At 43.8% G+C, this 12623-nt stretch overlaps 1 protein-coding gene across 1 annotated transcript; it reads left to right on the top strand.

The window, feature by feature from the left end:
- The first annotated feature begins 9715 nt into the window (after positions 1 to 9715).
- On the top strand, positions 9716 to 10669 carry LOC149862709 (olfactory receptor 10A7-like). The gene has a single exon (XM_090051952.1). It carries the CDS (start codon positions 9716 to 9718, stop codon positions 10667 to 10669), a length of 954 nt encoding a protein of 317 aa, XP_089908078.1.
- Positions 10670 to 12623: the final 1954 nt, after the last annotated feature.

Here is a 12623-nt window from a genome sequence, read left to right as displayed (position 1 = left end):
CAAATAATGAAGGTATAAAAAATATATAAATATAGCTTTCTTCCTATATAAATTCTATAATGTATGATGCAAGCTGCAAAGCTTTAAATGTTTAGAAATAACATATAAATGTATTTCCCTTCCTATATAAATTAAATTCTATAGTAACCCTATCCAATATAAGTATAAAATTCAAAAGAATAAATCAATGAATATAATAATAAAATAAAAGTGCCTAGAAGAAAAAGGTATTCTGAAATGCCTCTTGCTAGGCTAGCAAGTAGGGAATCCTCTAGAAGATCAGTCCTGCTAGCAGTAGTTGTCTGACACTGAGCTGCTGGAACACACAGCTCTGTAATTGACACCAAGGCAGAAAGGAAGGAAGTTTAAACCATGCTGCCTTTTAGGCTGTTTTTCCATCCCTCCCCCAGTACATTGGGATTGGAAGGGACCTCAGGAAAGGATGACAGCCACTGGCCAGCTACACAGTCAATAATGAGAGCACTCCTTCCTCCCTCTTCCCATCTCTTCCCCCTCCCTCTCCTTACTTTCTGTTTCCTTGCAGGCAAGCCCAGCTTCAGCTTCGGAACTCAAAGCATTTTGAAACTTCTGAAACATTGCAACTTGCCTCGTTTCATTTCAAGGCTGTTTTGAAGTCCTCTGTTTCATTTTGATTTCACTGTTTTGAGCTCAAAAGGAGTCAAAACAGTATCAAAACAAAACAGCTGGTGAAATTTTGCACAGCCCTACTACTTCTCTATGTAATCATATGTGAAAGGTGCATTCAACAGTATCGCCATCAGTGTTCCCTGCTGCTGCATATGTAGTTCCCCACTATGATGCAGGCATATAGTGTGAGTAGCCATTTTGCCATTTGTTTCTAAAGTACCTTTGTATATAAAAGATGCATAGTCTTGCAAGACTTTAGATCACTGAAACCTTGAACCTTACCCTTTCATCAGGCTGTCTGCTCACCTAGGGATTAGAGCTAAATTGGTTAAACTCACTGTGTCCATCTACTTGAACTGTATCGCCAACTTCTCTGAAGTGTGCCCTCACTGCAAAGATATAGAATAGCTGGCAGGAACACCATCCACCTGGCATGTTGTAGCTAGAGCAGTGTACAGTTAGCATTGCAAGTGTCATGAGGTCTGAATAAAAGCAAGTCTTTGTACCTTAGTGGCTCCATCATTTCATCACTAGAACTGTCTAGATTTCAGACCTTGATGCCAGGGATATTTATTCATTTATTTATTTCAACTGATTGCTATCTAATGTAAAATGTAGAGAACTTAGGACCTGGTCTTACTACCATCTAGGGCTGCTACCTCCCTACTGTAGTGTCCTATTTATCTTTCACTTCTCTTCCTCTGCAATTCTTCCGCAATCAGTAGGAGCACAATCTTCTACAGCTGTTCTGAACATCTGACAGTGACTGATGCCTGTCTCCCACATCTGTGGCTCTTTCATCCATCAGCTAAGAAATCCTTTGTGCTGAATATGTTTGTGTCCGTCTTTTACACTGTCATTGCTACTTTCCTGAACCTGATCATCTACAGAGATGAAAATAGCTATTTAAAAATGTCAAGGGAGTACAATGATCCACCAGTTGTGGATCCATTTTACAATAATTATATCTAAACTATTTCTATAGCTTACTGAGAATGTTATAGGAGCTGGTGTCAAAAACCTAGCTGAAATCCACTATTTTTCCACCATCCAAGGGCCAATCACCTTGTCAGAGAAGGAAATCAGGTTGGCCTATCAAAGACCATCAACATTTCTTCACTGATGCTATCTGTTACCACTTTTATTGCATTGCCTCTTTTTCACCCCATATTTCTTTTCCAAAGCTGCCATCTATTATTTAAAAACAAGAGGAATGGGAGGAATTTCAACCCCATTTACACTAACAGCTTATGACCTCAGGGTAGGCAAGAGGAGAACCAAGATGATAATCATGTCCATTATGCAAATATACACCAAGTCCCAGGCCCACGGGGTTTATTTCAGTGTATGTCTGTTGACTCATGGTGTGCAACAACTCTTTATTATGTACAGGAACTTATATTTAGAACTAAGTATAGTATAAAAGTCACAGTCTTGCTGTTGTCTTTGCAAGGGTATGGGGTCTAGCTTTGTCACCATCCTACCCCCACAAGGAAGTTCCTGTTGGCCCAACCAGACTGTTTCTCGGGGGTGCCTCATTTCCTGGACATTCTGTATCCTCAGGAGAACCCACTCTATGTCACATCCTACAATTTCTTGCATTGTCACTCATTTCCTTTCACCTCAGGCTTTTCCTTCCAGTTTCTTCTATGGGAAAGATCTCGCAGATATTGTGCTTTGTTGGTGTCCTACGGTCATTTTATATGTGCATGTACCTTCTATATAAGAAATAAGAACTGGTTCCTCTTAATGGGCTTTGTAGCAATCCCCAGGTACAATAAAGAAAAGCATTTATGAACAAGAAGAATTAAAACAACAAACTTTACTTGTGGAGCAGCAGGCAACCTCTCCAAACTCTTTGTCTGGCTCTAAGTACTTCAGCAAAGGCTCATCTCCCAATTCTAAACTCTCTTTTAAATCAGCCAGGATCCCTAAATAACTTCTTTCACTACAGGCTTTATCGTTACTAAGGATGTACAGCTTGGTCCAGTGGCATAACATGGTCTGAGCAAGAGTACCATGTACCCCAGGCACTACGTTATGGGAGGGGCACCAGAAGGGCAGGGAGGCAGGCACCTTTGTTCCTTAGACATCTTGAATGTGACACTCGCCATGTTCATAATTTTGCCCTGCTGATAACTGAATTCCACTCCATCCGTAATGGCCTGCAACTGCTGCCTAGCTGTGTGCTGTCCATCATGAGCGTGAACCTGCCTAGCCATTATCTGCTGGACTATGGATTTCCCAGTGGTGGTCCAGTCTATAGGATTAATAGCCACTTGTCCTTCTGTGTGATCCAAGGGCTGTAGTACATCTTCTGTGATGCCAGTTCACTTCATCAGCATCAGACAGATTCAGTACCAGAGCCGCATTTTATGCCATAGCCCTGGCTCCTGTCTCTCTATTCTGGTGTCGGCCAAGAAACACTTTATGTTGGTGAAGGGCATTTCTGTCTTCTAAGCTGTCATTGCCTATTTCCTAAACCTTATCATCTACTGCCTGAGCAACAAGAAGATGAAAGTGGAAAATGATAAGGAGGTCAGGTAGTGACTGCTGCAAAGAAAGAACCAGATTGATGGCATTTGCATAGAGAGATGGCTCCAGATGGGTCTCACTTGTGAAAAAGGTTTTCAAAATGTCCAAGGGAGTTAGAAACAATATTCTATCAGAAATTAGCGGGAAGTAGAAGTAGCTGCCAGACATTGCTGTGCATTAAGTCTAGGGTTATAGACTAAAGTAAAGAGAGAGAGTGTGTTATCATTGTGACTTTTAATTCCAGGCTGGATGGAACCAACTTCCCTCATTCAGTTTCTTCATATAAATTAAATAGTGCCTACTCTTGATGTAATCCTTTACCAGCTCTTGCTACCTTTTATAACAGTCCTTTAAAAATATCTCCAGTGCTGCCCTGTGTTGCTTATTGTGCTACATTGACCCTCTTTTTCTGCCACTGCTTCTTTCCTGATCTGCTATCCAGTAATTACTTCTTTATCTTATGTACAGTCACTTTATTTCAAAACTCTAAAGCAGCCTCTAATTTTAGATATCTGATTGTTCAAGTTGCCCATTTTGGGACAGAACACTATTCAGCGTTCTTCCTTAGGCCCATAAATGGAGTTTTGCTGGACTTTAGACACCTGAGTTCTAAAGAGCAATTTAAATGGTCCTTAACCAGTTAACTGCAAAGATTCTGTTAGGTCTTAATAACCCAAGTCCATGGGCATGCTTCAGACCAGGAAGTTTGTTAAGAAGGCTCTTCTGATCTCATCCCTGTTGGCCATTCTTTGGCTCACCCGCAACTGAGGGTTCCACTGGAGACATGTGGGGTGAACCAAAGCGGGTGAAATTCCTAGTCTGAAACAAACCAGTGGTGCTGGATGAGTGGGACATGCCCAGGCCCATCGTCAATGGGTCATACTGCTGTTGCATGAAAAAAGGCCCCCATTTAAGCAGCTCCACTTTTGACTGAAGAGGTCTATAGATATCTAAAGCAGCTGAGGTACTGTATGGTACTTAATTCTTTTTCAAACCCCTTTGCAGTTCAGAGGGTTTCTAAGAGGTGCCCAAGGTCAGTCTAAGTCCCTGAAGAGGCCTGTACTAGCAGGCAGGGAAAAATACCCTATTCCTAAGTCTCAACAGAAGCAATGGATTTGACTCAAGCACAGTCCTCAGAGAAAGCAAGAGACAGTTGATCTCTGTGGCCTGGTGGCTTGGCATTCTCCTAGAAGCTTTGGCTGGGATGATAAAGTTGACAGTGGTGTTTCTTGGAGTAGGGGGTTGGACTAGATGTGACCTCCTGAGGTTACTTCCAACCCTCATTGTCTATGATTCTGGCTGAAGCAGGGTCCTTCCAGAAAACTTGAGTGGAGAGCCTGCCTTAGTGTCACTCAGCTATCTGGGTGTGCTGAACTAGTGACACCCCAAGGAGACCTGCCACTACACATCATTCTTGGCATGAAGTGCTTCTAATGGGGATTTCCTAAGGTTACATGGCACATAACTTCCATTTCAGTGGGATTAAGCCCCTGTGGAAATTCTGCCTTCTGTGTTACCACAGACACTTAGTAGGGCCTCATCTGTATCTTAGAGGAAACTGAACATCCTTTGATTCCTTGGAGTGTCCATACTGTGGCTCTCTGTCCCTTTCCAGTAGTTAGTTTATACAGGGAAGCTTTTGAGCCTGCTACATCCTTGCAGCAGGGAAACTTTGCTGCTTAGCTCCAGCAATCACAGTGTGTGCCTGTAGATACCAAGGTCAGCTCCGTCACAGCTTGGTGAGATGCTACAATCAAAACTCCACTATCATTACCCTGTTGAACCTGAGACAACTGGGAATATGTTCGTATGACTGGCAGGGCTGTTGCACTCTGTGATAATCAAAACAACTGGGACACTAATTAAATTGTAAGTGGTGGCAACCCCATCAAAAGAAGCAATGAGGATAATGACTTGGGCACTAAAGACTTTCGGAGTTTCTTGTCAGATTCTCCAGCATCCAGTGGAAGCACAGTATTCATCCTCCAGAGCTACTGAAAGGAAAGAGGCAGCACTTCAGCAGAGTCAAGACACCTGCTATCCAATTTGGGTCATATCAGCTAATACAGAGAGGTGAGATACACAGTTAAACTTTACTTAATAATCATTTTGGACCTGATTCTGCAAAACATCTTGGGGGCTGTGTTGGTTACGGTCATGAGTCCCCCGAAATTCAAAGGGTTATCTGCAAAGAGGAAGACGGGAACCAGTGGCTTAAGCCTCTCCAGAGGCATTGGGTGTGGGCTACAGTTAAGGATGGGGAGGCAGGCATTGGGAGAGTCCCTATTCCTCTGAGCACTACCAGGAGTGACAAGAAATAATGGTCACAAGCACAAGCTGGCAGAGAGTAGATTCAGACTAGACATCAGGAGGCGATACTTCACTGTCAGGGCGGCTAGGATCTGGAAACAACTTCCAAGAGAAGTGGTGCTGGCTCCTACCATGGGGGTCTTTAAGAGGAGGCTGGATGAACACCTTGCTGGGGTTGTTTGAGCCCAGTATTCTTTCCTGCCATGGTAGGGGGTCAGACTTCATGATCTGCTCAGGTCTCTTCTGACCCTACCACCTATGAAACTATGGGGATTTCAACTAGGGTGTGCCATTTCTCCTGTTAGGAGCAAAGCTCAGGGTAAAACTGATTGCCATATTCAGGGTCAACAAAGAATTTTAGCCTATGGTCAGCTTGGTACAGATTGTGGGGGGTTTTGCCATCCTCTGTAGCAGGGGGCTTGGCCCTCTACCCAGGACCTCTTGAGTGTATGTTGACATTTCACAGAAGCAAAACATTTTCTGAGGTGGCTCTTCTGCTTCACCTGTGGCAGGTTAGGGTTTTAAGTTTATGTTGTGTCAGGGTTGAGGGCAGTCTTATGTAGCATTTAGATTATAGTTGTATGGGATGGTTTGGATAGGGATAATCCTGCCTCTGGCAGGGGGTTGGACTAGATGACCTCTGGCAGTCCCTTCCTGCCCTACTTCTCTATGCCTCTATGAGACTACTAGCACAGCAAAGCCAGTACTTTGCAAGTCTGACAAAAATATTTTCTTTTTGAGAAAAAAAAAAGATACATCCCCCACAAAAAAGGACATCATCTTTCACAAATGGAGTTTTCTATTGAAAAAAATACATGTAGAATATTTTTGGCAAGCCCTATAGTAAGTACTTCTGTTTCTCAAACTTTTCAGTTTGGAAAGTCTTATTTGAAGGGGGGTGAGGGGAAAGAATATCACAGCCCCTTATATTCTCCATCAAATAAGTGTATCAGTTATCAGCAATAACAATGTGTGTAGTGTACTTGACCTTGGCAGTTGCAAGTGCATAGGGACATGGGAGGAAGATTTGCTTTACTTCATAGAATCATAGAAAATGAGGGTCGGAAGAGACCTCAGGAGGTCATCTAGTCCAATCCCCTGCTCAAAGCAGGACCATCCCCAACTAAATCATCCCAGTCAAATTCAGATTCTAAAGTCATTCTGGTTGATCTCTTGTGACATTCCCAACATAATGTACAGTAGAAAATGTTTGCAGAATTAGAATGTTTGCAGTTACCCTTTGTAGGTAAAAAACAGGAAGAACCAAAGAGTTGTAATTTTGGCTTCTGCCAGCTAAACTGTTCTGCCAGTTTAATCACAATTTTATACAGAAATGCCATGGAAGATTTACAAATTTATATCACATTTGCATATAAAGATATTGTCTTGAATTGGTAGTCACAGAGGATTTTCAATGCATTGGCTTTCCTAGGCAATAAGATTTTTACAAGTCACTGGATGCATCTACATGTACAATAAATGTGAAGCAATAAACTCTGGAGCTTATTGCTCCCAGGTGCACCACTTGCACATGTACCTGGGACCACAGCATATTGAGCCAGGTCAGAGAAGCCCTGGCTTGCAAGGGATCCCAGGGGTCAACCTGCCAGCTCAGGGCTGCTCCTGCCCAGTTACAAAGGGGCTGGCTGGGGCAAAAGGGTGCTTCAGGATGGGGCTAGCTGGCAGGCAGCCCATGCACTGAAGCACCCTTGTGCCCCATCCAGCCCCTTCAGCATCTAAACATGCAGTTCTGAAAAATAGAATAAACTCCGCAGAAAGATAGTACAAATACTATCATCCTGTGGAAATTATTAGTTTACTCAAGCCTAATTGCCTAGCATGTGTAGGCGATGAGACATTTACAGTTGAGCCTATCTGTCTACTCATAGTTTCATAGTTTGTAGGGTCAGAAGGGACCTGAGCAGATCATCAAGTCTGACCCCCTGCCATGGCAGAAAAAAGTACTGGGGTCAAACGACCCCACCAAAGTGTTCGTCTAGCCTCCTCTTAAAGACCCCCAGGGTAGGAGCCAGCACCACTTCTCTTGGAAGTTGGTTCCAGATCCTAGCCACCCAGACAGTGAAGTAACACCTCCTGATGTCTAGCCTAAATCTACCCTTTGCCAGCTTGTGACCATTATTCCTGGTCACTCCTGGCAGTGGTCAGGAGAACAGGGACTCCCCCAGTGCCTGCTGGTCCCCTCTGACTAGTTTATAACAGGCCACTAGATCCCCCCTGAGCCTTCTCTTGTGGAGGCTGAACAGGTTCAGGTCCTGTAGCCTCTCCTCATAGGGCCTGCCCTGCTGCCCCCGATCATGCAAGTAGCCCTCCTCTGGACCCTCTCCATGTTGTCCACATCCCTCTTGAAGTGCGGCACCCCGAACTGGATGCAGCGCTCCAGATGCGGCCTGACCAGTGTCGCATAGAGGGGGAGTATCACCTCCTTGGACCTGCTTGAGATGCAAGAAACTGAGGCAGTAACCTGGGAGCTCAGGGGGGAAGGAGTGGGGACAAGGCAATAACAGTGGCAGAGATCAGAAGCAAAGGCAGTGGGGATAAGACAGTGGCAAAGAAAGAGGGTGTTTGCAGGCAGAGAGGAGCTCAGGACAGGTGTTGGAGGTGGAAGTGAGCCAGAAGCAGGAGAGGGAGAAATGAGACAGAAGTTAGAGGGGCAAGGATGGGGAACTGCAGCAGGGCTAGACAGTAGTAAAGCAGACCCCAACTCAGGGGCCCAAATAACAGTTTTATTAAACAGACAACACACTACACAGCCCTATGAAGTTATTGGTTCACACACACACATGCACACACATGCAGTCACAATGGCAGCAGGAGAAAGAGACTCAGTGGAAGGGTTGGAGTCTAGGTAGGGAAGAGAAGCGGAGTCCAAGTCCTTGGTTGAAGATGGGGTGGGGGATGATAGTTACCTATCCAGGCTGGAAAGTGGTCCTTGTCCAGTAGGTGTTGTCCAGAGGGGGTTGCTGGCAGGGACTCTGGGTGGATCGGTGGTGTGGCATGGTGCTTGTCCAGATGGAGAGGGTATCCCAAAGAGTCAGTCTTCACTACCCCTTTTTATGGGGCAGACTACCTCTGATCTCCTATGGGGAGGGCCTGTCCAGGCAAGGTCAGTCCTGTTCCAGAGAGTTTCAGGTGTTTTTACTAAGCATGTGCACAATGGTGGGTTGCCCCATCTCTTGTTTCTTGAATGCTGAGGGTGGTTCGAAGGGCTGGGTCATTGGTCCAGGTATTGGTGTTGATAGTTCGGTCATTCAGAGAGAGCTATCTTTAGACCTACTGCCATTGTCTCTCAAGCACTCTCTTTCATCCCCATTCATTCAGGAACCAAGTTATGTAGGAAGGGTAGGTTTGAGTCATAGGTTATACAACGGGGCATGGGGACAAGATGGAGACTTGAGAAACAAAATGGAAACTTGACACGACTTACGCTAACTTACATATGTAGGCCTGAGTCATATAGTACCAGTAAAACAGTAATATAGAACAGTAAAAATCAATATAAACATAATAATTATACAATATAAAGAAGGAGAAAAAAACAAAGCAAATACAACTTGCTGCCAAAATAAAATGCGGAAGCTGACCCCATGTCTTAGCTCATTTATACTTACCTATAGGGGTGAGAGAGGGAGAGAAAAAGTCAGAAATAGTTGGGGAAGGGGAGGTAATGAATTTTAAAAGAAAACGGGAATTGCTACAATAATTTAACTTTTAAACTAAGGGTAACAAAATTAATTATATTAACTATAAGTGTCTTTGATTTTGGCTATTCAGGCTTTCCATGTGAATGTTGTCTGATCAAAATGTACTGAGCTCCGAGTAGAGAAGATGTAGAGATTTTAGCCAAGATTTTTAATGTCTTGGAAGTATTTGAATATCCAGTCACTTTTGAAAGCCTCAGGTTGCAATAGTACCAAAAATATTCAATGGAAAAAAATGTTCCTGATCAGTACGCACAATGCATGAAGTTAAACCTGCATATAAATTGTTTCACCATTTTGGCCTTATATTACAAACATTCTTGAGCATACTGCGTACTACTGTGAAATGCCCTGTTAGTGTCAGTCTGACAGCTACATACACACACACTCCATGAAGCCAACATCTTAAAGTTATTGAGTGATATTACAATATGAACACTATTTAATAATATTTTGCATCATCAATTTCCCTAGTAACATCTGGAAATGTATTTTCCCTACAGATGAAGTATCTAGAAGGATTCAGAAGAGAGAATTCAACTGCAGTAACTGAATTTATACTTGTGGGCTTGTTGGACCACCCTGAGCTGGAGGTGCTTCTCTTCTGTATGTTTTTTCTGATCTATATCATCACCCTGATAGGAAACATACTGATCATCATGGTCACAGTGAACCCATCACTTTGCACCCCCATGTATTTCTTCCTGAGAATCCTGTCCTTCTTGGACATTTGTACTACCTCTGTCATTGTCCCCAAGATGCTGGAGAACTTTCTGTCCAAAGATAGGAGCATTTCCTACATGGGTTGTGCTGCTCAGATGTACTTCCTGCTCTTCCTAGGGGCCTCTGAGTGCTTCCTTCTGGCAGCCATGGCATATGACCGCTATGTGGCCATATGCAACCCACTAAGATATACAGCCATCATGAACAGAAAGGTTTGTCTTTTACTGGTAGTTCTCTCTTGGTTCAGTGGTAATGCGGTATCCATGGTGCAGACAGCGTGGGTGTTCACTTTACCCTTCTGTGGGTCCAACAGGATTAATTATTTCTTCTGTGACATCCCCCCACTGATTAAACTTTCTTGCATTGACACTTCTCTGTATGAGATGCAGGCAATGACAGCCACAGTACTGGTCATCTTTATTCCTTTTTCTTTCATTCTTGTGTCCTACATCCATATCATCTCCACCATCGTGAGGATGACCTCAGCGGAGGGTAGGCACAAGACCTTCTCCACCTGTTCCTCACACCTCATGGTGGTGACACTGTATTATGGGAGTGGCAGCCTGATTTACTTGCGACCCAAGTCCAGTTACTCAGCAGAAAGCAACAAAGTCTTGGCTCTGATGTACACTACCATCACCCCCATGCTGAATCCCATTATCTACAGCCTGAGGAACAAAGAGGTGAAAGGGGCACTGAGAAGAGAGAAGATGATGAAAGTGATTGCTCAATAAAAGGAATATTTGTGTTAACATAGGCCAGGACCTAGAAAAGGGACATGCACTGATTCGCAATAAACATAATAAGATAAAATGTTGGTGTGACCACTTTCTATCACACAATGCTGTTTGGGTGAAACTGAAGTATTTGGAAGGAAAATACCAGTTTCAATGACATCTTCACTGGGAAAAATTTGAAAAGCCACAGAATCTAAATGAAGCATTTTGACTTATTTTTTTGTATCTATAGGCTGTTAGCACTTCCTGGTGGTTTCCAATCCATTCCAGATTGTAGGATGTGATAAAATAGAATAACAAAAATTCAGCATTATCAAAACAATTCGAGTTGGGCTCAGTCCAGTTTAGTACCTAGATACTGACGTAAGACTTTCACATTAACTGGGTCACATTTTGAGATGCGAACTTTTGGGTCACAATCTGAGATGCCTGTGAAGTTTAAGGGCTAAGTCATAGTTGACTTTACCCACCCATGTGGCATGTACACAATTGCACAACTGCAGTTTTTGGAACTTAATCTCAGTTCAAAGTGGAGCTGTGGGCGAGAAACGTATCCATGGGCCCTGAGCATCCTTGGCTGAACTGTAATCTGGCTGGGTAGCCGTGCACCTAAGTAAAGGTTGTGCAGGCATGCATGTATAGAAGGCCGGGGCATCCCAAAATTTTAGAGGGAGGTGACACGTTAGAGTTAGCAGGTGCTGATTCTAAGGAATGTTAGTCTGTAGTAAGGTTAACAAGTGCTAGTGATCCGTCACACATTCGGGGTTAATATCCTCTCTAATGTGCACTGCTGAGATCTTCCACTAGAGAGATGGCAAGCAGGGGAGTGGCTAGAGGCTGTACACCTGCTCTATGCTTACCCTCTTTCTAGCTCTCTAGCCACTGAAGGCTGGGGAGGAAGATGGAAAGGAGTGGAGGGATCTGTGCTGCAGCACAAAGTAGGGGCACAAATTTGTGTTGCTAGTATTTGTGCCAGTGCAAGCATATGACCTTACACATCTGGATGTGGCCTTGTAACAGGGGGCTTTTCTTGGGTCTGGTCTGTCATTGTCTGGGCCAACCACCCGCCTCCTCACCTGCCATGCTTTGATGATACATAATTATGGTGTTAATTAGGTGGGAGGTTGCCCATTCTTGCCCCAGTGCCAGGGGACATTGTCTGTGGCTCCGTTCCTCCTCCCTTCAGACTTCTGAATTAATTTTGTTCTTACCTGTTTCATTTTGGAATTGCATAATTCTTCAACTCTTTAGTTTGGTGTTGGGACAGACTGACCTTTTCATACCCGTTGCTCATCATCTTGCTCGGGTTTGGGCACCAACATTTCTTCACATTGTGAGCAGTGAACTGATCTCCTGACTTCCATAAGACAGAGATTTTTTATGTATCAGATAAAATGAAAAATTAGAGAACAGACCCAAATGACCATCATTTAAGCTTTTATTTAATTAGAAAGTAATCTAGATTAGTTTCCTTTTAAATTACTAGAAGTTACATATTTAGAAAGGAAAAGGCCCTCCACAAGACCCTGTCATGGTTGTATTTTTTGAAATCTCTCATAGTGTCCTCTGTCAGGGAAGCTACTTTTTGGACCCCACCTGCCTCAGCCAGGAGTGGAATTCTATTTGCCTTTTCTTTTGGTAGTCTAAGTGGCAGTTCTGTTGTCACAAGTGGCACAAGTCAGCAAAGTTAGCGAAGTGTAATGATGGCCTCAGTTTCCCCAAAGTCACTTGGTACCCCAGGGGCCCACTGAGGTTTGTTTAAGCACCTTAACTACCCACCAGCCACCTCCCTCACTCACTTGCCACATCTTTGGTGTTACTAGGAATGCCTGGGGAAGCTGCCTTCTGTTAACTGGGATCTGGCTTTGAGTGTTCTAGTCCTCTCTGCCCTGTTCCCTGGGCTCCCTCTCTACTTACCTCATTCTGTAGGTACTTTTTACCCCCGTTCCAG

The sequence above is a fragment of the Crocodylus siamensis genome, chromosome 6, assembly GCF_052110815.1.
Source record: "Crocodylus siamensis isolate JL-2025a chromosome 6, ASM5211081v1, whole genome shotgun sequence".
Taxonomy (NCBI): domain Eukaryota; kingdom Metazoa; phylum Chordata; order Crocodylia; family Crocodylidae; genus Crocodylus; species Crocodylus siamensis.
The sequence above is the reverse complement of the archived record's forward strand: the minus strand, read 5'-3'. Positions and strand labels throughout refer to the sequence as shown.